The 24,437-nt window shown below is 34.9% G+C and overlaps 2 protein-coding genes across 2 annotated transcripts in view; one reads left to right on the top strand and one right to left on the bottom strand.

Moving 5' to 3' along the window:
* LOC142335913 (phosphatidylinositol 3-kinase regulatory subunit alpha-like) overlaps positions 1 to 6,276 on the top strand; it is a 63,045-nt gene extending 56,769 nt beyond the window's left edge. The window contains exons 8-9 of the mRNA XM_075384296.1: positions 2,222 to 2,629; positions 5,821 to 6,276. Of these exons, the coding sequence (XP_075240411.1) occupies positions 2,222 to 2,629; positions 5,821 to 6,052 (640 nt within the window). The 3' untranslated portion in view covers positions 6,053 to 6,276. The remainder of the gene's footprint in view (positions 1 to 2,221; positions 2,630 to 5,820) is intronic.
* An 8,766-nt stretch (positions 6,277 to 15,042) lies between these two features.
* On the bottom strand, positions 15,043 to 20,649 carry LOC142336836 (sialate:O-sulfotransferase 1-like). The gene is made up of 3 exons (XM_075385779.1): positions 20,494 to 20,649; positions 15,958 to 16,513; positions 15,043 to 15,692 (listed from the first exon to the last, which is right to left on the bottom strand). Exons 2-3 carry the CDS (start codon positions 16,469 to 16,471, stop codon positions 15,154 to 15,156), a joined length of 1,053 nt encoding a protein of 350 aa, XP_075241894.1. The 5' UTR covers positions 16,472 to 16,513; positions 20,494 to 20,649; the 3' UTR covers positions 15,043 to 15,153.
* Positions 20,650 to 24,437: the final 3,788 nt, after the last annotated feature.

The raw sequence follows: 24,437 nt of genomic DNA on the forward strand, positions 1-24,437 counted from the left end.
CCTGGTCGCTCAAAAGAAATTCATCCGACTTTAGTCGGTTATGTTTAATTCTTCTCAAACAAAGTTTGAAGCAATTATGGTAAACGACTCGAAGAGTTACGCCCACCCATCTCACGCATTTGAAGCAAGCTGCAATTGATTACAGCTCTCACTGGTCGTTCAAGAGCAATCCACCCACCACCACCATCTCCCCGCTCCCCCTCCTACTACACCCTTCCAACCAGCTTACTGCCCCCACCAAGCACAGGAAACCTCCTTACGCTCCACCTACTCACCCCCAGCGCTATACACAAGAAATGACTTCTGAACTTACTTAATGTATTTTAATTTTGAAAAAGCTGTATTCGGGATTTTTCATTATAGAGCGTATGCGTCTCATAAAAATGACTTGTGGTTTTTTTAAAGGACTGGTGGTCATTCTGTCTATCTTATTTCTTTAGTTGTTTCAATTCCATGGAAGGCCACAAGCGTCTATCACGGCTATTTTCCGGCAGTCTGCCGGCTATGTCTTTTGTTATTGTTTCAATCCCGCCCGCCTCACCCATTTGAAGCAAACTGCAATTCATTAGAGCTCTCACAGGTTGTTCGAGATCAACTTACCCTCGGCGCTGCTCCCAACCACGGAACTGAAAATTGAATTATCAACTTGTTAAAATACCTTGGATTGTTTTTTGAGGCGTTTACTTTTAATAGCAGCCGTTAGCCGTTCAACGGCTATTGAATTGCGATGGACACGCCTTGAATTACGCAATGTAGTTTGTACGGTCAATGTCAAAAGAGCAAAATGAAAATCAAAAGAAACGTGATAAACCGATAAAGCCCGGTCATTAAGTGCACTGGGTTATCAAAGTTCATTAGAGCAACTGCTAGCTGATTTTAGTATTAACTTAATATCTTTTAGTTTAGAAGCTCAATTAAGTATAGATTTAGAGTCTAACTGAAACTGCACACTGAATTAGAACAATTTTTGAAACTTTTTGAAGAATTTTTGTCAATTTCTATATCGTTTTTAATAGCCGCGAAGCGATAGTGGTTATTATTGGGGACATCGTGGGTTTTTTTTAATTCTTCGTCTCATCGATAATTCTTGCGACCATTGACTTTTTCGATTTCAGTGACTTCTACTGCTTTGCTGTTAAAATTTTTGCGTGCGTCATTTGTTCTGCTTTTAGGTCAATTGCATGACCTACCTCACTAAAAAAAATGACTTCTGAACTCCCTTAATTAATGTTAATTTTGAAAAAGTTATATTAGGGCTGTTTCTTTTTAGAGCGTATGTGTCTCATAAAAATGACTAGTGGTCTATTAGAGGACTGGTGGTCAATCTGTCCATCTTATTTCTTTAGTTTTTTTCAATTCCATGGAAGTCCATAAGCGTCTATCGCGGCTATTTTCCGGCAATCTGCCGGCTGTGATTTTTTTTTGTTTCAATGCCGATGTGCGTCTAGCACATCGGCATCCCTTTCGGATTTTCATTTTCATCCCTTTCGGATTTTTTTTATCCCCTTTCGGATTTTTTTCATCCCTTTCGGATTTTTCTTATCCCCTTTCGGATTTTTTTCATCCCTTTCGGATTTTTCTTATTTAGGTGAGGTAATTTTAGATTTTGTATTGCTCGACTCTTCGAGTCCTCCTCTTCGAGTTTTTCATACAAAGTGACCGTTTTTGCGCTCATTCATTCTGAAATGAAGTTTGTTGCTAATATAAATGCGACTGTGAACGATAAAGAATCAATGCCATTGTAGCTTAGCGTTTGGAGTGGCATCCTGGAGCTCAGGGATTCGACAATATGGGGTGGGAGTTTTTCTGCACCCATAAAGCACTTCTAAGCCGCACCCCTCTAAGTTAAATTGCCACGACCTGTCGTTTGAGAACAGTTCATCAAAAGTTTGTCGGCTTGTTTTTTGTTTCAAAATGATTTCACAGTTTCACTCGACGTTTTGACCTCGTCTGTCATTTTCAGACTCAGTCAATTAATGTCAAAGCATGTGTGATATGCACTTGTCACCTTTTTCAAAGAGGCCTTATCCTAAAATGTCGTAGAAAGATATTTAGTTTTGAAAAGCGATTTTTTTCACAGTGAAGAAATATGGACAACGTGTTGATCGTAGATCTTAAAACTGGGAAGCATAGCCTCGTTCTATGGAACTCATGATTTCATTTTTTAATGTAATTAATTAATTAATATTCTCGCAAATTGCAGTGTACCGAATTGTTTTAGGTTAGTGGCGTCACAAGACATCCTTTCCCGTCGCATCGACGTTGCTGAAAATATGATTAGCGAATGTGAGGCATCACTTGAACAGCTTCAGAACCAAAAGGTCAACATGGAAAGTGACCTTCACAAGTGCTCCACCGAATTATCAGCTGAGATCCGACAACAAACCAAGCGTCGAATCACTCTCGAACTGTTCGGAATTCCATATGAAGATGACAACTTGACAGATCGACAGCTGTTTAATCGGGAGAAAATGGATCTCTGGTTCTACCAGAACTCAGTGACTCGTGACATGGCACAGAGGATGTTTGAACTGTGTAGAGATACTGCTGAAATGGACAAAGCGCATTTGGTCAATGGCACCTTTCTGGTCAGAACAAGTCGAGAGGGAGGATATGCTATATCAGTATGGTAAGGTTCCGTTGTATGGCTCGAGTAGAGGCAGAATTTTGGATATTTTTAATAGCCGCCCTCATCTTCTCAGCCGGCTATTATAGCGCTGAGCGAAAAAGTGAGTGGTTTTGCGGCGTGAATTTTTTTCGCTCTAAATTTAAAGTAGAGTGAGAAAATGGTGTTTGAACAAAAATTCGCTCTCTCGCTAGTGGTTTTTTGTTCACATGCGGCAATTTCGCTTTGATTTTTTCAGTTTTTTCGATTTTTTGGATCGGATTTTTTTCTAAATGGTTTTCCCAATCCATTCATAGTCCTTTCTAGGTCTAGTTTTTTGTTTAGTCAATGAAAATTCTTTGAATTGTACGTCAGGACTTGTCCTGCTATGTTTTTTTACTTCGTCGAATAAAAAAATGTTTCGCTTTAACTCATTTTGCCGCTTTTTCAACATTTTGCGTGATATCTTTTTGACTTCTCTAGGCTAGTTTCTCTCTTCTCTCATTCTGCTAAAAGTGATTTTGAACATCAGTTGCTCAGCAAAGCAACTCAAAATGAACAGAGTCAGTATAAAAAATTGAAGTCAGAAGTAGAAACGGGATAAACCCATAAAGCCCAATTTTAGATGCCCGTTATTTGAACGTCGTTCCTATAAGTCTTAGTTACCATCTCTAATGTTTATTGGTATTGATAGTAGCCCCTGTAGCCTCCCTCTAAGAAACAGAAGTACGTTATGTTCAACTACGAAATGCCATCAAAATAAATCGGACTCAAAAAATGTTTTTATACAAAAATCTTTTTTTTTTCAATATCTTCTATTCTTTCAATCCCAATCATGCTTATTGGAATCAACGGCGGTTATTTTCCGGCAATCTGCCGGGTATGTTTTGAAGTCCTATTGATACCTCTGTATTAGTTTTGTAATAATTTTGTTAGTGCTGTCTTTCGCAATTTTTGGAAATTGAACTTTTTAATGGCCGCGAGGCAAACGCTGTTGATATTATAACGTAGTTTTTTTTTACAATTTAAAGAAAGAATCAATTGTACAAGGGCGGTGGTTGTTTTCCAGATTTGTTAACACTTAAGTTGCTCTCAAACAAAGTTCGGAGCAATTACATTAGTCATGTGGTATTTTTATGCGTTTTTCGCTGCACCTATTTTTCGTCTGACCCATTTGACTTTTCGTCCTAATCAAGAGGACAAACAGATAGCGCTCGGAGGGCATTTATTGGCCGACCAGCTCTCTTAGAGACTTACGCCTTTCTAGTCTAAGTATCCGATTCACCGAAACTATTTTCAGGAAACAATTTTAGGGTGTTTTGGGGCGGCTCTTAGTCTTAAATGTTTGCCGAACCACAAATTTGAGCAAAAAGCGTTTCCTGAATTTTATGAACTGAAATTAATTATTGTCATCTACGGAAAAAGCTATTATCTAGTGCTTCTTGCAACTCAAAGAAATTGAATTGTAGTGGATGTCGTCATTTAATCAACCCGTGTTGCGATAGCACCAGTTGCATAACTTGCCGATGAAATAATACGTTAACGCTAATTGACACAACGAAATCTGCTTCGTCATTAGACTACGAGTATATCAAACTTTTATCGCCATTGTTACTCTGTAAACAGTGGTGGTAAAAGAACGATGAACTCGTTCTCTAATCATTGCAATAGTATGCTAAACATTCACTCTAATACTTATTTTATTGGCTACTTGTTATTTATAGATAGGGTACAATTGTTGAAAATGTTTCCCTGGTTTAGTTGCCATAAAAATTTAAACTGTTTTTTAAGCTATCAGTATATGGACTAATGTCATAGTTCGAAGCAATGACATAGCTCGAAGTCCTTAACAGTTGTTCTTTTCAATTTTCACCCATTATATTGCGATGGCATAATTCTGTTTACGTTTCGTGGCTTACTGACGAGTAGTTCTTTTGGGAAATCATGGAAAAATTTGCTGATAGACGCAAGGTAAACGTCCCAAAAAAGTGAAATTCACCGAAGCGAATGCATTTTCAGGATTAGAAAACGTTTTGACTAATTATAAAGAACAAAGTTAAGCATAAAGAACAAAGATCAAAACGTGCCTAATCTTTCTTATTGATTTCAACTTCAGAAAATGTTCCCCGTTCAAATTAATTAAACAAAAGAAGTTTCCCCATTAGTTTCAGCCTAGAAACGTCACGATCATTGAAACAATTGCTCCCTCAGGAATAGAAAACGAATTAACAGATTAATCACAAAGAAAAACAGTTGTTTGTGTCTAATCTTTGTAATTGGTTTCAACTTTTAGAAATGTACCGTTTAAATGGTTTCAGTTTTTTTCCTTGCTGTCAGATATTGCCATAAAAACAAAAGTGCAATTGCTGCTTTTGGTTGGGGGTATATTATATACCCTAGCCGTCTTTCTTTGTTATGTTCAAAGCCAACGCAAAGTATCTAGAATCAGCGTTATGTAAAATGTCTTCCTGTTCTTTGGCATTGTGAAGGTGAAAATGATTGTTTTCTCATCCCTTCCAATAATTCCGATCATAACACCCTATTAGATGTAAAGTCATTTTCTGTAAAGGGGGTTGTTGTCATTTTTAAGAGGAAAAATGGCTTAAACAAACCTTCGAGTTTTGAACTTTTTCCTTTTGATCGAGCTTTCAAATACATTTGTATACCCGCAGGAATATGAATTATTGTTCGAGAAGAATAATATGCCGTTTCATTTCTTCACTTCGTTTAAGATTAATCTCAAGTAAATTTTTGCTGCCAGAAATGTCAAAAATTATATCGAAGAATACTTTCAACAGTTTAATCGACATGCTGTCGAGTCATTTAAGAAATAGTTTAGAACCCCAAGCAATATTTCTCAGAGCTTTCACTCAAAAAAGTGTCCCTCATCTGTCGACTTTGAACCCCAAAGTAATCGCCACAGAGCTTGATTAAAAAGGTTACCACGAGGTTGCTTCGCCTTGGAGTTTGATAACTTCTCGATGGCGATAACAACCGTGTGGTATTTTTCTTTGATGTGCTCTCGACTTTGAGTTTTTCGCACAATTGTCTTCTTAAAAGTGATTATCTTAAACGAACGATGTGAAGAACTGGTCGGTTTTCACAGAAGTTGAGCCTGCTGATACCCTTCCCCAACCCCCACCCCCCCCCCCCCCCTACACCAATACATTTGAAAAGAAACATATAGCCTGATCATTTAATGCCGATACGTTTAGGGTAAGTGGTGAGGTGATGCATTTAAAACTGCAGTACGAGGATAAAAAGTACGGCTTCGCTTATCCCTATATCAACTACAGTGGAATCACAGACCTCGTGGTGGCGTATACAGAGACCTCTCTTGTCATGCACAATCACAACCTCGACACACCCCTCACTACCCCAATCGGACAAATCATAGAAGACAATCAGACTGTTAAACTCAAAATTGCAGAACTTTTTGGATCTTGATGAACAATTTATTCACGCTCAAAACTGACCCCTCCCCTGTTCATGGCTTAATAGCCCGTGGTGTGCTTGAAATGCACGTAAAAACCACCATAATAAGCTGAAAGTTATGGAGTAATAAAGTTCGAATAGCTTCATAACTAGAACGGAATGAAGCATGCCGTAAGACGCATTTAATAGTCGAACTGTTAATGAAGACTGGGACTGTTAATGAAGACTTTTAAACCAAATTAAATATATGCACGAAGATTTGTAAAATTATTGAGACAAATTATCAAATTATCCTTATATTTTTTCAAAAGATTCTTAAGTGATTTTGAGAATATGAAATTTTAACCTTTGGTTGTTAAAATTTAAAATGTTTAACCACATGTTTGAAATTTAAAAAAAAATATGTTCGACTGACTTATGCTTATTATAGTGGTACTATTATCTCACTTAAATTCGAGCTCATTTCAATTTGAGCTGAACCTTTGTGTTGTTTTTGTTTCGAGTCATAAATAAATTGAGGCTTCAATTTCAAGAAATAGCATCTAATTTTGGTCAGATTTTTCGTCGTCAGATATGAAATTGAAGTCGACTATCACATTTTACAAACGGTGCTAACAAATTTGGATATTTTCTATGTTTCTAATTTTTGTACTTATTTAAATCAGCTTTTTGCTGTCTGTGCATCAAATTCGTCTTTACCTCTCAGCTTTCTTTTCATTGGAGAATATGACCCGTGCTATTTTGTCTCCTTATTGAGATACCCCCTCCCCTCCCCTCCCCCAGCGCAATGTGGATACAATTTGGTTTAATCATCAATTACCGTTATTGGGCCCTGACCCGAGGGTACCTAAGGGGAAAGGAACCCTAATTTGCTCAGCTACATCAAATTCTTTCCCTCGAATTGTGCATGAGTTAAATTTGTTTGAAATGTGCATTTATATATGGATGTATTTGGAGCATTTGGAAAGAAAGATCTGCCTGCTCTACCCCCCCCCCCCAAAAAAAAAGGAAAAAGTGATTTTCATCTGGACCTCGTTAGATGACAAAATAGTGGCCATGTAGGTTTGAAAAATGAGATCCCAGCTGTTGTGAAAATGATATGGTTGATACGCGCAATGCAGCAAATCACGTATTGAGAGTGTTAACAGGCATGCATGCAACCTAAAACTGTTTGCTTGTGTATTGTGTATTAGGTGCACCCCCTCCCTCCACCCCCCCCCCCCCCCCCAATCGCACGCAACACCCTTCTTTGCCATTCCTTCTCTCCCTGCAGGGCGGGCGGTCAATGTGACAAGAGATGAGCAGAAATAATCGGGCGTGAAATTTGGATAATCGTTATATAGTTAACCAGTATGTAAACTTTACAATCAGCACATCAAATGTTCTATTAAGTCAAACGTCAAATCAAATCAAATCAAATCAAACATTAATTATTGCACCTAATTTATTAAACCTAATGGATTAGGACGCATCAAAAGTAGAACTTAATCGGAACGAGATTGGAGTTCGATATTTGCTTCGTTATAATGCCGAGTTGGGCCAAGTTTGAGATTAAAGCCTGAACAGATTTTGAGCAGTTGTGTCTAATTGAATGTCGCCTTAATTGTCTATTTTTACTTTAGTATTTGTTCTTAGTTGTTAGTTTTTCTCATTTGCAATGTAACCTATCTTTATCTCTCTAAATTATTGTATTGTAAGCCTCTTAATTGTATTTAAATAACGTCGTATGTTTCACCTTTCTTCTCAGGTGTACTGATTAAAGATGTGCATTAATTATTTAAACTGTTGTTCCTCCTTGCTCATGCTTGATTAGCATTATAATGAAATTGGGTGATTTTGTGACTGTTTTGAAAACGATTGTTGTGTGTGCGTGTGTAGACATCTCACTTTTATACACTGTCCCCCTTTGTAATTTCTATCAAGTGGATCAAAATTTATAGATTTGTACAAAAAAAATGTCTTGAAAAAGTCTGAGGTGGTAAAATAATTCTAAAATTGCGCGTCGTTTGTCTAGATAACTCGACTATAGGTGGGCTGGACAGCCGTTGTGAGCAAAAGCTATTTTGATTTAACAGAAAATAAATCACGTTGGGTTTTTGATAAAAATAAGCGAGAAGCTGGTGATAGTTATAGTGTAGCCTTTGTTGAGTCAATGTTATTTTCAACAACTTCAAAAATTCAAGCAATAGTTTGGTCTTTCGATTTTGCTTATTGTTAATTCCTCCCAAACAAAATTTTAAGCAAAATATTAGTCTTGCCGGTCGTTCTTTTCGGAGGCAGTTTTTTTGCAACAGAATTCATTTTTCGTCTAGCCACCAAATTTTGGTGACTTTTCGTCCGATAGTTTTGTCCGGCAAAATTTTTCCTCCAAAACGAAAAACTGGCAGGGAGGGCAATAAGTTACTGGGCAACTAAGAGCTTTACTACTTTATAAAGACGAGATTCACCGAAACTAAAGTTTAAAGATCCTCCACGTTTATCCCTCTAAATTTGTAGCACTCCCCCACCCTGCCTTTCTTTCGCCTGCATAACTACAGTAAGGTTTTCCCTAAGCTTAAACTGAATACCAAAGTCAACTCCGCGCTGTGAAAACAGAGCGTCCGTTAGTCAGTTACGTTTGATTCAGTTGCTCTACCAAAACAAAAACAACAGGCATCATTAAATGCTCAGTGCAAAGTTTGAAGTTTTTATTGTAAACCTGTTTGTTTTATGCAAAATTTATGCGTAACTGTTTCGATTTTTTGAGTCAACACAGTTTGTTAACCAGAATGATTGCTTCTCTGAAACTGAAACTGTTGAAACTGAAAATTTTCGCTGTCGTTATGTTATTAATTGCTCAAAAACATTTTTTCGTCTGACCCATTTGACTTTTTGTCCTCAAAAACGGGATAAACAGGTAGCGCGCAGCGGGCATTAAGTGCTCTTAGAGCCTTTCAGCTCACTAGTCTTCAAGTATGCGATTCACAGAAACTATTTTGGACTTATACCTATGATGTGAAGGGCGTTTCTTAGAGGTTAACCCCCACAACCCCCCCCCCCCCCCGCACACACATCAGCGCCCTTCACTTCACACCCCCTGCACATCGTTCAGGCCATACGGGCCCATGCAGCCAAAGACTGCCCCCTACCACCGTTGCCATCACCCCCCCCCCCCCCACTGTTGTCCCCCCATCAGCCTCGCGGTGCACCCCCCCCCCCCTCATGAACCTTCAATTGAGCTAAAGCTACCCTCACTAAACAGTGGCTAGTTACTTGAGCGAATCGATCGTTTGAGTTCAAGTCGCTCGCCGTTAGTCGGTTATGTTCTAAATAGATCTTTTCAAAATATCCATTTCGTCTACGAAATTGAGTAATTGTTAATCAAAGATTCGCTTGATTATAATTACTAGCAAAAACAAATAAGATAATGACATTTGATTACTACAAACGACATTCAGATGTCTCATTATAAAGTCGATATGTTAAACACCCTACTCTACTGAAGTATTTTTTGGCACTTTTTACTGTTATACTGTTATGTTATTTTTTTGGCACTTTTTACTGTTATACTGTTATGTTATTTTTTGGCACTTTTTACTGTTATACTGTTATGTTATTTTTTGGCACTTTTTACTGTTATACTGTTTTGTAGGTTGTGTTAAGATGGCTAATTGTATGGGTGTGTGCCGATTTTAGTGGGGAAAACCGATTCAACCTGGGGTTAATGATTTAGTGTTTAGAATATAACATTAAGAAAAGAAACATTGAAAGAAAATTTAAAAATAGTAAACTGGGACAAACGTGTCAGATATAGCTATAAATTGACAATAAATTGTCAAATCAAAAACGTCAACCACTGACGTAATGTAATTGCAATCAGCACGATAGTTTTTTTCAGGTTCGTTTATGGTGTTTAGAGCATATCAATGCGTTCCAAGAACTATGCATGTAGATGTCAACAAGGAGGCTCGTTAATGTGTGTTTGCACCTGATGTTCCAACTCGCGCTCATCTGCATTTTTAACATAATTGCAGATAACCAATTGAAGAGATAATCAAAAATAGACCTTTGAGCTTAAAAAACTGTTACACAAACTACTAAATGAATTACATAATGCCATGCCTCATTACAGCGCTCACGAGATCTCACGCCATTAATTAGACCACGGGAGAAAAAATGAACAACAAAATAAGCAAATATTCGGCAAAAATTCAACGTCTAAAATTAAAAGCACCTAGTAACAACGTCAAAACACAATCAAAAGAAACCTTAACTACACAAGTTTATTTTTCTGTTACTAGAAAGCAGATGGGACTTTATATAATTGAGACTAGACAACAAATTGACAAAAAGACGCAATAATGAGGCGAAATTCAAAAATCAACCAGTATTTTTTAAACCAAATGTTTAAAAACGTCTTAGAAGTTGTAATAAAAAAATTCGTGATAAATTTAAGAAAAGTCATTACAAAACCAATAAAGTCTCTATCTGGTCAAACTTAGACACGGAAACGGAGTAAAGATGAAGAAAAATTTAAAGAAATACATTGCCAAAACACAAGTTATTGACGCCCTTAAAACCTTTCTCTGTTATCTGAATATTGTTTTTTATTTCAAATGTTAAATGTTATTTAAACTACTTCAGTTAAAACTATACTGAAAAATAATCATCTTCACTTGGGCCTAAATAGAAAATCGTTGGGATCTGTTATTACGCAAATTAGCTTAAAGAGGAAGAAAAAAGGACACAGACATTGACCACTAAAAACCTTTTCTGAAAACGCATATTGTTCAACAAAGAAATTATCAGTTGCGACGTAATATCAACAGCCAATTTAACTTTCGAAATACAGGGAAGTCGATATGGCCTCTCAATGATGAGATTTAGATACAACTTGACAAATATAACAAAACCTAAAAAGCTTAAATAACCGTTTGAAACAAATAATATCATGAACTTGAATACTAAACTTACTTCATCGAGTACTTTCTCTCTTTCAGCACTCAGTACTCAGTAAGGGGCTTACGAGACATCTCAGCTCTTTACGACTACATAAAGAATACAAAACATGCAAAAACATCACAATGAAAAAAAAATGAGACAAAAGTGTCGGAGCCATTAAAATATGAACTATTCATTTCAAATTTTTTCATTTTCAAGTAAATTTTTGGACACAATCGAATTGTTTTTTGTAAAAATATGACTTCAAAAAACCAACAAATTTGAACAAATATTTTACAACTACGAAACATTTGAGGAAACCCGTAGTATCTAAGCCATTAAATTAAATTCAGTATCTTTCAACGGTAATCAATAAAGAATAAGAAATATTAAGTCATGCTTCAATAAGAATGCAATTATTTGTGTCATTCTTAAATCACCAATAAGCCATCACAATAAGTCGTATGACTCTAAAAACGACAACAATTAAGCAGAAACGAGAAATTCAGTAGAAAATTGCGAGAAGACAGTGTGGAAGTCTGTAAAATCTTACGTTTTTCTCTTCAATCTTTATCTATGATCTGTTGAAAGTCTTCTCTATTCAAATGAGAAGGGTCCTGCCAATAGTGAGACTGACTTTCGTTTAACGGAAACAAGTTTAAGATCGGTTAATTATCAAAAAACAATTTTTTGAAAAAATATTTTTAAAGTCCTGACTGCCGTTAGCTGGCAACTACATAGGTTTGCTTAATGATCTTCAGGAATCCTATTGCTTTTTTAGTCAACTATTCTATGTCATAGGGCTAATATGTTTCATTAAAATCTCGAAAAAAATTCAAAATTTCAATAAAAATTACAAAAAAGTAGAGTCGGAGCCGTAAAAAAATGAGCGAATGTTTAAAAATAATTATTTGTGCATTGGATATCATTTGTAATTCAGGTTTGTCATGAACAGAAACTGGATTTTGAAAAGTTGTTAGTCTCTAAGTAACTTTAAAAAAATATGAAATGGGTTTCAAAATATCATCTCTAAAATAGAAATCCAGTTTTGATTTGATAGTAATTTTCACTATGAGACAAAAACTACACCTTTTATGGTCTTTTGTCTGTTAAGGTCTTTTGTCATTTTTAGCCTTATTTGGACAAAAAATTGGAACAAAAATCTTAACCTATAGGAACGGTGTAGCTTAAAGGACTGTTCAGTATATAATTTAAATATAATTATACCGATTGGTAATATTTAATTACCTTTTGCTATCCTTTTACGTCATCTTAATACGCTGTTCTAATAATATGTCATGTGCCCGGATAAAAAATCAAACCAGGAGGCTTGTTTTTGCGCGTTTGCACATAATGTTCTGACCCGAGCTCGTCTACATTTTTGACTTAATCGTGTACTAAATGAAGAGAAAATCAAAAACAGATGTTTGAGTTTAGAAAAACCATTACACACCCAAACCACGAAAAGAAAAACATAATGCCATGCCTTATTACAGCGCTCACAAGATCTGCCATTAAAAAAAATTCGAGAAACAAACAAACAACTAAATACTCAAAAACTAAAGTTTCACGGCAAAAACTCATGATCTAAAATAAAAAGCACCTAGTAACAAAGTCAAGATGCAATCAGTTATAACCCTAACTACAATTTTTTTTCCTTACTACACATCAGATATGAATTTTTCTCAATGAGACCAGGTAACAAGTTGACAAAAAGAAGAAATAATGGGGCGAAATTCAACCATCAATCCCCATTTTTTAAACCAAAAGAATTTTATTACCTTTTAAAAAAATAATTAATGATAATACTACTTAAAATTCAAAACGGAACGAATAGGGCCTGCATTTGGTTAGACTAAGCCTCACAAAAGGACTGAAGATGCAGAAAAAATCAAAAAATACAAACAAAATTCTAAAACACAAACTATTGAAGTCAATGAAATCATTAGCTATTATATGCATATTTTATTATTTCAATTGTTATTTATATTAGTTTACCAACAATTATACTCAATTGTTTAATAAGTTCACTTGGGATCCACTTGAAAATCATTGGGATCTGTTATAAATCGAATCTGCCAAAGAAGAGAAAAGACACAAATATTTACCACTCACAAAACTTCTATGGAAACCTATATTGTGCAACAAACAAAACATCAGTTGCACATAATATCAAAAGACACGTTAATTTTGAGTTAAAAGATATTGGATCGAGTTTTTCAATGATGAGAATAAGTTATAAGTTGACGAAAAGAACAACAAAATTTAATAAGTTTTTTAAAAAGTCATTGAAATTTAATAACGTAATTTGTAAGACTTCTCAGCGTTTAGCGACTAACTTAAGAATTTAAAAAACAAAAAAACAGCAAATTCAAAAAAAAATTATGAGATATTGTCAAAGACATTAAAAAATAAATTTTCCGTTAAGAAAATTATTTTTTAATTTAATTTGTTGACAGCAATGGGATTGTTTCTTTAAAACATTAAAACTTCAAAAAAACAACAAATATGAGCAAATTATTAAAACCACGAAATTTTTTAGAAAACTTGTAGTATCAACGCCATTGAATTCAATATCTTCCAAAGGAAGTCAAAATTATCCTAAAATACGCCTCGATGGGAGGACAATGATGTTTATTGTTCATAAGTCATCAATAATACATCACAAAAAATCTTATGACTATGGAAACAACAATTAAAGCCAAAAACTAAAATTTCAGTAAAAAGCGCGGATATAAAGTGTTGAAACCATTTAAACCCTACGTCTTCTCTAAGTCAATGGGACATATTTGGGACAAAAATAATATTGGGACAAATAGTTATGAAATTCAGGATATGATAAGATTTCAAAAGGAAACAAAATTTTGAAAAAGTATCCACATAAAAAAATTGGAAAACTTGTGGCATTGCAGTCAGAAAACCAATAATTAGAAGATAAAGACGCTAACCAGATTGGTTGCAGTGGGAAGAGGGGAATCCTGCCATTTACGAGACTGACCTACAGCTCGAAAAAAAAATTAAGTTTAATATTGGTTAATATTCAAAAGAAAAATTTCGAACAATTTTTTGTCAAAGTCCTAACAGCCAAATCTCAACTCAAATCACTAGAAAGGTTAACTTAGTATTTATTTGGAAGCCTATTGCACTTTTAGTTCACGAGTCTATGCCATAGGACTACACATTTTTATTAAAACGTGAGCGATCCTTGAAAACAAAATTTCTGCTCATTGGGCATCATATAACTTTAAATGAGATTTTTCAATGAGTGAACCTGGATATGAAACGTGACTAGACTAAAACAAAAAAGATAAAAAAACTGTCTTAAAAACAACTCTCAAATAGAATTGAAAGTTTTTTATAGTAAACTTCCCCATGACAACTGAACTAGCCTTTTTTATCGGCTTTCGTCTATTAGGAACACACAATTATTTCATTTTCGAGCGTGCAATGTAATTTGAACTAAAAATTTTATCGGAAAATTACGCTAAACGTGAACAAAAGCATGCCAAATAATCCTTGTTCATAGAAAATTTTCAACCTCGATATCGAATAAAAAAACGAAATTAGAAAAAGTCTTTGTAAATTCAAATTCTACGCTTGTCGAGCTTTATAGTGATACCCTTCACATTTCTCTACGATGAATATATCGATCGGCCAAAATGCCGGACAAAAAACCCATTTATGTATCTAGTCCCCCCACAAGTGGTTTCGGAACAATAAATAATCAATTCAGTTGACTAATCATAACCAATATCAGATAATGCAGTCTAAAATTTGACATTTGAATTTTGTCAATGTTATCCAATTTTTCATGAATAGTACTCAGTCCGATTTTTAAAGCCACCGATTAAAAAAAAACAAAAACCAAAGGGACTGGCGCAACAAACAACATGCTATTCGGTTGTCACTATGGAATTTCATTTCACAAAAACAAATTTAGGTAAAGGTAACTATCATTTAAAAGTTGGCTAATTAAAGGCTCTCAATGCCTCGATATCATTTTCACCTTCACGCAGAAACTGGTAGAGTGCTGTCTTGATTCAGCTCGAATAATGCCTGAAGAAAAGCAAAGCTCATCGTGTCTTAAAAAAATAGGCTGTGGATTTTAAAAAACTTGGTTCCATTCAAAACTTGTTTGTATTATCAAAATCATGAATACTCTACAAAGACTTCACAAATCTATTTAGATCTTTTTATGAGTAACCCAAATCAGCGAAATAATCCTCAATCCTCAAATAATGCAGTTTGGAATTCCGAAGAATTCTGTCAATGTTCGCCAATCTTTTTATTGTTAAATTTCGGTCAATCAGAGTTCTGGCGAATTGAGAAGGATCAATTTTGTGCGTTCTCTTTGTCGGTTGTTTCCGGCGATTTTTCAAGATAGTGCAAATAGAACGTTCTAGAACATTCACATCATCGTCCAAGCCCAAAAAATGAACAATCCTCATCAGCTGGGCAAACAAGTTGTCAATCATATCTTCGTAAGTTATATACAGAACGGGTTTGTCAATTTGCGTGTAGCGTGTTGTCTGGTCAAGGAAAAGGTCAAGCTGGGAATTGAAAATGTCAATGAATCGCTTCTTGCCTTCAGTCGCCTGTTTGGTGAAATCTTGCATGTTATGAAACCCTGTAATATGACTGGACAAGGATTGTCGGTTGAAGTCAGACAGGGCACTGCGCAACGGGTTCCGAATGAGGACCACGAATTTGTCAATGTGGGGCGCAAACTCGTCTGTGAACACGTTACGTGGTCAATGTCCGAAAAGTTAAAATTTCAATAAATTTTGCGTTTTGCGGAATCGAGTGACCAAAACGTCCCTCTTTTTGCAATTCACAATTCATATATTACTTTTGACGACGGAGTTACGCAAAGCGTGGAAATAAGTTTCTTATATTTCCATGGGGGGTTTAATTCCGTCGTTTTTTTTCTGGAACCGGGGACGGGGTGGGCTGCTTATGGAGGAGCAACAGTTTTTGAGTACGAATCGAAAACTTACCTTTCATTGGAACATTATCCTTAAGCTGTTCAGGCCATTCGTGGTTCTTGATAAAAGTTGTCCTCCTCGAATTCCACGGCTCCATCTCTCCATACAAACCCATTTCAAAGTTCTGTTGGCTCCAATAAACACTCCCAGACAAAATTCCACTCAGGCTCTGGAAAAGACACCTGGTCCAAGAATTTCCAGACCCCGGAACCGATATCAACGCAACTTGGGGTATCTTTGTTTGATTCGGATTTAGAAACGCAGCGTGTTTGCACGTTGATAGGCCGAAAGGGGTTATGTGAATTTGGGCAGAACATGTCGGCGGGTTTTTCGGATCATTCATCTTGTAAAATATTTCCCAGATAGATTTCACACATGTGCAATTTGTGATGTTCTTGGAAAGTTTTGGGATTGAAGAAAAAATGGCAACTGAGTTTGAAAGCAAATCGCAAACTTGCACACATGTAGATGCAGTTACATTTTCCAAATTGCTGAATGCTTTAATTATGTTATTGTTGTCTGGCATCAGATTGTGATTTTCTTGAAGACATCCGAAATAAGAGTCATCCTAAAAAGACAAACAACCAGAGAGACTATACTAGTGTTGTGAAGTGAAAATATTTTGTAAAATGCGTTTACGCATCATAGTTGGTTGCATACTTCGAATCCATTCGTTAAAATTTCTATACAAAATTTTTAACAACTTCAGTTTTTTGGTATTTTTTAATTTGTTTCTGTGTAATCGCAGCGGAGCAGCTTTAGGCTTGTAGTCTGCTGTCCATTGACAGTAGCCTGTTCGCAGCTGTCCTTTTTCTATTATTCCCCACATCTCAGGCTGTTCATTTTGTGAGCATAAATGCTTATTTTTAGTAATTATGGCCTTTTTTCGTCTCAGACTTTGACGAGGAACCATTATTGCAGCCAACATTGGTCGAGCTGTGGTCAACCTGCAACTACGGTTAATTAAGAGCTCATCCTCCTTTGAAATCGGCTCCAAAATAGACTAAAGAGTTTGCTAATTACCTCTAATTGTTCCGACCCCACTTGTGGGGGGAGGAACTATATACTCAAATGGTTTTTTTTGTTCAGTCAATTTTGGCCGATCGATATATTCATCGCAGAGAAATGTGAGTGGTATCATTAAAAAGCTGGTCCAGCGTAGAATTCAAAATTAAAATTTTTTTTTGTTTTTCTTTTTTTTCGAGGAGTTATCGAGGATTGAAGTTTTGTGTGAACACTATTGAGGATTGAAGTATTTGTTCACTTTTAGTGTGATTTTTCATCAAATTAAGATATTTTCTATAAAAATAGTATTTCAAACTCAAATTTCTTGCAAAAAAAGAATCATTTTCGTGTTCCTAATAGACTAAAGACAATAAAAACGACTAGTTCTGGTCTCATAGGGAGCTTCAATATCAAAAAAAATCGAAATCTATTTGAGAGCTCTTTTTTTAAAAAAAACTTTTCTGCTTTTTTTTGCTTTTTAAGTCACCTAGAGACAATTCACTTTCCATATCGAGGTTCCGTTAATGACTAAACTCCTTTACAGTCAAATGAAGCCCAGTCAACAAAAGAAAATTTTTTCAAAAAATCATTGCTCATGTTTTTTTTAAATTCGACTCTGCGTTTTCGTAATTTTTAATGAAATTTTGTATTTCCTTTTGAGGATTTACTAATTTTTTGGAGTCCCAAGGAATGGACTCATTGACTAACAGTGCAATATGTTCGTAATAATGAGATTTAAGTGAGCAAATCTAGTGCATTGACTGGACAGCTAATGACTGTTAACTCTTTAAAAAAAAATTTTTTGAAAATTTTTTAGAAAATTAAACAATCACAAACTTATTATCGTGAACTGTAAGCCAGTCTCTGTGATGACAGCACCCTCTCCTGTCCTACAGTAGTCAAATTAGATCTATCTGGTGGTTTTATTTTCTAACTTTTAGTAAAATGACTTCAGTGACACAAGATTTCAAAAAAATTTAAATATATTTTTGGATATTTCCGTATTATTGGTTACTATTGAAATCTTATAACATTATCCTAAAACTGGCAGCTCCTATTGGCATCAAGACGACGTTCAGTGGATCAAAGATAATTTTTTCAGAGAAAAGCTTATGCTTTCAAATAGCGTCGACCTTTTCTTCTCGCACTTCTCTACTGAATTTTTGATTTTTGCCTGATTTTGTTGTTGTTTTCAAAGTCATAAGACTTGTTGTGATAACTTATTGATCACCTATGCATGATAAACATCCCCATTCTCCTATTGAAGCATATTTAAGCGTAATTATTGACTTCCGTTGGAATTTATTGAATTTAATGGCTGTTAAGAATTTAAAAATAATTTTTCGAATTTTTTTTCGAAAATTAACCAATCTTAAAATTTTTGTGAAATCTTAGTCAGTCTCAGTATTGACAGAACCCACTTCTTTCTACTGAAAATAAAATAAATTTAGCTGGCGGTTTAATATTTTAACTATTGTTTATATTACTTCAATAACACAAGCATTCAAAATTAAAAGAAAATTGGTCATTTTCGTTTTATTGGTTACATTTGAACTCTTATCACATTATCGAAATATTATACACATTAACAAAAAATTATTCTAATCCAATTGACTTTGAGAACACATTCAGTTGATCACAGATAAAGTTTTCAGAGAAAAGCTAATGGTTTAATTGACTTCAAAACTTTCTTCTCGCACTTTTCTACTGAATTCCGGTTTTCGCCTGTTTTTGTTGTTGTTTTCATAGTCATGAGACTTATTGTGATCTCTTATTATTTATCTATGCATGACAAACATTTTTGTCCTGCCATTGTATCATTTCGGAGCATAGATATTGACCTCCGTTTAAAGCTTTTGAGGTTAATGGCTGTTGAGACTTTAAAAATAGTTTTTCGAAATTTTTTTTGAAAATTAACCAATCCTTATTCCTTTTTTCGTGAACTGCCAGTCAGTTTTAGTACTTTTGTGATCCCTTTTGATTTCTAATGCATCCAAAAATAATCTGGTTGGCGGTTTTATCTTCTACCTATTAGTTTCAAAAATTCAATGCCAATAGTTTTCATATTTTTTTAAAATTTTTGTGGTACTTTTCTTATCTTTGGATCCTTTTGAAATCTTATCGCATTATCCTAATACCTATAGTTCCCATTGGTTTAGGGAAGAGGTCCAACGAATCACATTTAAAGTTTTCAGGGAGGAACTTGCGATTTAAATTGCTTCGACGCTTTCTTCCGGCACTTTTCAAATGAATTTTTGGTTGTTGCCTGTCTTTGTTGTTGTTTTCATCTTCAGTAACTTGTTGTCAGGTCTTATTGACCAAATATGAGTAGCCAACATACTTGTTGTCCCATGGATGCATAATTTAGCATATTTAGTGGCTTCCGTTGAAAGCTAATGAAATTAATGGCGTTGATACTACGAGTTTTCTCACAAATGTATTTGTTCACAGTTGGTTTTTTGAAACTATATTGATAAAAAAGAAAAATCCCATTGCTGTTAAAAAATTAATTGAACGTAGAAAAGTTTTTTGTGAAAATTTCATATTTTAATGCCTTCGACACTTTTATCGCTCAATTTTTTTCTTGAAATTGCTGTTTTTGCCTGTTTTTGTTCTTTAGGTAGCCATAAATTGCTGACAAGTCTCTTAGGCTTGTAATTGAGGATTGAAATAGTGATGTTACGCGAATCAATTAGTCAGTTCATAGCCTGTAGTCTTAAAGGTTATGATATAATTTTTCAAACATTTTTCACACTTTTCGGTTTTTGTTGTTCTCTTCGTCAAATTGTGACTTATTTTCATCAATGAGAGGTCACATCCAATTTCTTGTATTCCAACAATTAACATAGCTACTGATATTATATGTCATCGATGATTTGTTTGTTGGACAACAAGCGTTTTTATAAACGTTTTTTGAGTGGTCATTTTTTGCGCTTCTTTTTCTCTGCTTTCAGAACAATCGCGTAGTAACAGATCCCAATGGTTTACAAATGTGGCCCAAATAAACTTATTTAATCTCTCAGTATAATTCCTGCAGCTGAATTAGTAGAAATAAGAATTGAATTAAAAATACGTAAAATTCAGATAATAAGGCATGGCATTATGTATTTCATTTAGTAGATAGGTTGTGTGACGATTGTTTTAAACTCAAACATCTATTTTTGTTATTTCTTCATTTGGTTGACAATTAAGTCAAAAATGTAGATGAGCTCGGGTCGGAACATCATGTGCGAACGCACATTAACGAGCCGCCTTGTTCTGTTATAAAACTAAAAGATCTGCAAACTTTTTTAAATTAAAAATTTGATAACTTAAGTCGTACCCTACTTATAGACAAACTGGATCTTTTCCGTTTGTGCCCCCCAGTACGTTATGCGCCTCCAGTTGCAGAGCACGTGCTATTACATAGTAAATCATTATGTAAAAATATTGCACGTGCGTCTGGGGGGTGCAAATAATATGCGCCCACTAAGCTGGGGGGGGGGGGGGCACAAACGGAAAAAATCAGACAAACTATATACAGCATATTTTGAAAGAACTAACCTTGATTTGCGGAACCCTTCGTGGTTTCAGTTCGTAGACTTGATATGTGTTTTCTTCATCGCACCAAACTTGATCTAATTCACCGAAAGAGCAGAAGCATGATTTGTCCACGCCCCGTAGAATGTTGATATGTGAAAAGTTTCGCCCGGTACAAAAAAGGGCGCAATCAACACTAACAGTGGAACTGTTTCTTTCCAGACTCGTGAAACTTTTTTCATAAGCATACACTAGTTGAGCCTCAACTTTATGAAGAGAATTTTTTAAATTATAAAGCAAATTAGAAGGTCGAGGGGGGGGGTTAAATACTAACTTTCTTACTTTCGAGGTACGTAAGAAAATTCTAAACAAAATTCATTTTATGGAATGAACTTATTTCTCTTAATACCCCAAGCCAATCTGTACCTTAGTCAAATAATTTTTAAAATCATAAATTGTATTTGCCTAGGCTATTTTTTTGTCATTGACGGAAATAGGTCATGTTTTTTTTTTCTGGATCTATTCTATTTTGACCCCCCCCCTGTGTTTTTACGCCCCCACCCGTTACAATTTATATGTTGTTATATAGCAAGTTACTACTTAAAAAATAGCACATGCGCCTAAGGGCGTAAAAGAAATAAGCCCACAAAGCTGGGGGCCAAAACAGATTAGAGAGCCCAGGGTATAAATTTTTTGGTCGCTAAAACTTGGAGGCACGTGCAATTAGCACGTGGAAAAGTGGAATGCTAAGTTTTACGGTTTTAACTTAGCGGCCCTAACTTAGCGGCTCTAACTTAGCGGCCCGCTCGCAGTAAGGAAACATAATTTTTGGCGGTGAGGCCAAACCCACTAATACTTTTGACATTTCCCATCAAAACTTGAAACGAAAGCACTTGCCTCGCCTTGGAACGAAAAACCATCAATCAAAATCAAAAGTTGAGCTAATTCAATGTTCCAGCAATTATAAAAATGTTCCTGACGCTAGTAACAGGAAGAAAGCTCAGCTTTCTGATGGTAAAAACTTCGATATCTCTCTAAGAAATGAAATCAGCGGTTGCCAAACAGGGCAAAAAAGGTATCATGATAGCAACGATTTCGATAGCGATGACGAATTGGAGCATAAAATGATTGAAATAGCTGAAAAACAGGGAATCAAAGAAAAATTGCCGAAAACTTCTTGTTTAATAATTTGCAAAACTGTACTCTTAATTTCAATCTTAATTAAAATTTAACCCCCTTCGCACCCTTTGGTTCTCTAAATAAGTTAACACATGAATCTTAGCCCCCTCGGGCCTTGTGCCGAGCACAAGTCCCTCGGGCCACTAAGATTCATATGCTAACATATACATGGATCTTTTTCTTGCACGTATTTACGCAAGTGAAGGCTAACTCTTTTCATAAATTTTTTTCTTGAAAACGAATTGGAGACAACTTTAGTATCTCAACTGACACCATAAAGAGTGAACTTTTCCTTGTTATTCCTTTTGCTAAAACTTCATGCTCATTTGCTTTAATCTTGACTGGTTTTAATTTTCTTTTGACTTCTGTTTAGTTAGAACATTTTTGCATTCAAAGTTTTCATAGTTGAATAATGCGTAAAAATAAATAATGCCTAATGTTTTTTCTGCCTAATGTAAGAAAGGTTAAATATAAAATTTGTGACACTAATAAAGTTAACGTTTCTAGGTCTCATGATAGGTTTCAATAAGATAATTTAAATGGAGTTTGGAACTTCTGACAGAAATGACTGTTGCTTATAAAATACGAGAATTCAAATTTAGGGCAAAAACTATTAATAACATTGATACACAAAGTGATTACAATCTTTTTTCAAATTGTTTCATTGGCTCAATGGGATGGATTAAATCCAACGTTGTAGACCAACTGAAAATTTGTGCCTTTCCAGAAAGAAATCTTTAACGCATGTTGCACAGAAATTCTTGCTTTTGCTATAAGGTCTAACTAAACCTGGCATTAAAAACCACATGCAACTTTTTTATCTGGGGGAAAAACAATTAAGTTTCATTTAATTTTGACCTCCAATGATCCACTCAATCTATTTCTTATCTACATTGCAGTTTAGAGGAGCTATTTATAAGCACCTTTCCTGAAAATTGGTTTGTTGAATCCCAATTTGAAAGAAAAAATTGTTTGCACGCAGATAAGACATTGATTTTCAAAACGATTCAAAATTTGGCAAATTTTTACAACATTGAGCTTTTTGAACCGAATCAATCAGAAATTAACAGAATGCAACTTTGCAGACAGCACCCTAGTCTAGGCTTGGAACTTATGAAAAGACCAAATAATTCTAAGTGGAGGGGGTAAATATTGAATTAGATTGCACGGTCGAGGACCCTAGTCCAATTCGAGGCGAATTAATTTCATAATTCCAGTCGTTTTTAACTGGTGGATTAAAATTCTTTTCATAGGCATTTTGGATCAGGTAGGGTTGGTCTTTTCATACGTAGGGTCGAGCCTGGTCTTTTCATTGGTTGAGCAAAATTTTTTTCATAAGTTCTTTTAGCAATTGCGGAATTTGATAATAAAAAACTTTCTGCTTCCGTAAATACAGACGCACACACGTTACAATGTTCTGTATATCTTTCGAAATATATTGGTATCCAGCTTTCGTCTAAAAATGAACTTTATAACTTTGACATTTATGTTGGTGCCTGCAAAAAATAAAGCTGATTCTTCTCCGGCTCATAATTTTTCTAGTTTAATAAATAGTTTACAGCTGACAGTCTCTGGAAAAAGCGTTCATCGGCTAAATCTTCCAGAATTATCCGTCTGAAAACATTTGAGTCAGCGCGGTTAAAAGTGGGAAAAAAATGTTCGAAGTAACTGAAAAATTCCAGATAAATAAAAACTTCAGAACCTGCATTCGAGGAATTCGGTCTTGATGCACAAATGAGTTGGTATGCACCCTATAAAAATACTTAGATTGGAAGTTTTTGGGCAAAATTGAACTTTCACAAGCTTTTAAAAAACGATTATTAAAAACGTTACTAATGATAAAATCGGGTTTCCGTAATTTAACGCAACAAAAAATTCAAATTTTTAGCTCTCATTAATTTGACACATTTGTGTCAAAATTTTAATGAATAGTTTTCCTGCAAACCCCCAAAGGGGTAACCATATCTTTATTAAAAAGTTATCTACAATTCAAACTAACAATTTATGTAGACTAAATCTTTAATTAATTTGAAATTGTGACAATTAACTGACCTGTTTGCATCCTAAGATGCAATCTATATCAGAGGAAGCATTGAGGTCAGGTATTTTATCCAAAGGTTTTATCCAAAGGTCATCTTATCATTTCAGCGCAGAGTATAAATTTTCTCGCGTCATCTTAATTCCACTTTTATCGTAAAAATACGAATTCCACTTTTTATCTTAAAAATACGAAAAGTTTTTTTTTAATTTTGGCAAAACTTGGATTCGGGAAAACAGTTCAGTACAGTTCCGCGGTAATGTTGTTCCGTATTTAAATAAAATATTTTGGCATTGTAATTTTAGAATGTATATTTTAGGTGGAAAAAGGTTCTAATAATTTTTATAGAGACTTTTAAGTGGTTGGACTGTGCTAATGATGCCCAATCCGAAATTCCATTGAATTAATTATTTAATTTATCAGGGAAGAAAATAGGAGACAGGTCCCTGTCACTGTTAAGAATAGGCTCCAAATTTTGTGAAGAATTCCAATGAACGCATCCTCTGAATTCTATCTTCTCTGCCGCTGTTTTCAAAATCAAGTTATTGGATGAAAAAAAGTGATTAACAGAATCCGATTTTGTTTCTGGTAAAGACAATAAACGATTCAATTTTGCTTTAAACAAGGAAAAATTTATGTCAAATAATAGAAATAATAGAAAGAGGAAACTAAAAAATAGCGCAATATACTTCATTATTGTGTAATTATCAGCTTTGTGAAGACTGAAAGGCGGCTGAAATTAGTACTAGAG

Source organism: Convolutriloba macropyga, chromosome 3 (genome assembly GCF_964194025.1).
Source record: "Convolutriloba macropyga chromosome 3, txConMacr16.3, whole genome shotgun sequence".
Lineage (NCBI taxonomy): Eukaryota > Metazoa > Xenacoelomorpha > Acoela > Convolutidae > Convolutriloba > Convolutriloba macropyga.

Bases quoted from the DNA above. Each gene is read 5' to 3' on its own strand.
- LOC142336836 (XM_075385779.1), bottom strand. From the start codon at position 16,471: ATGCCAGACAACAATAACATAATTAAAGCATTCAGCAATTTGGAAAAT. The intron at 15,693-15,957 runs GTAAGTTTTCGA...ACGTGTTCACAG, and splicing joins GGATAATGTTCCAATGAAAG to ACGAGTTTGCGCCCCACATT.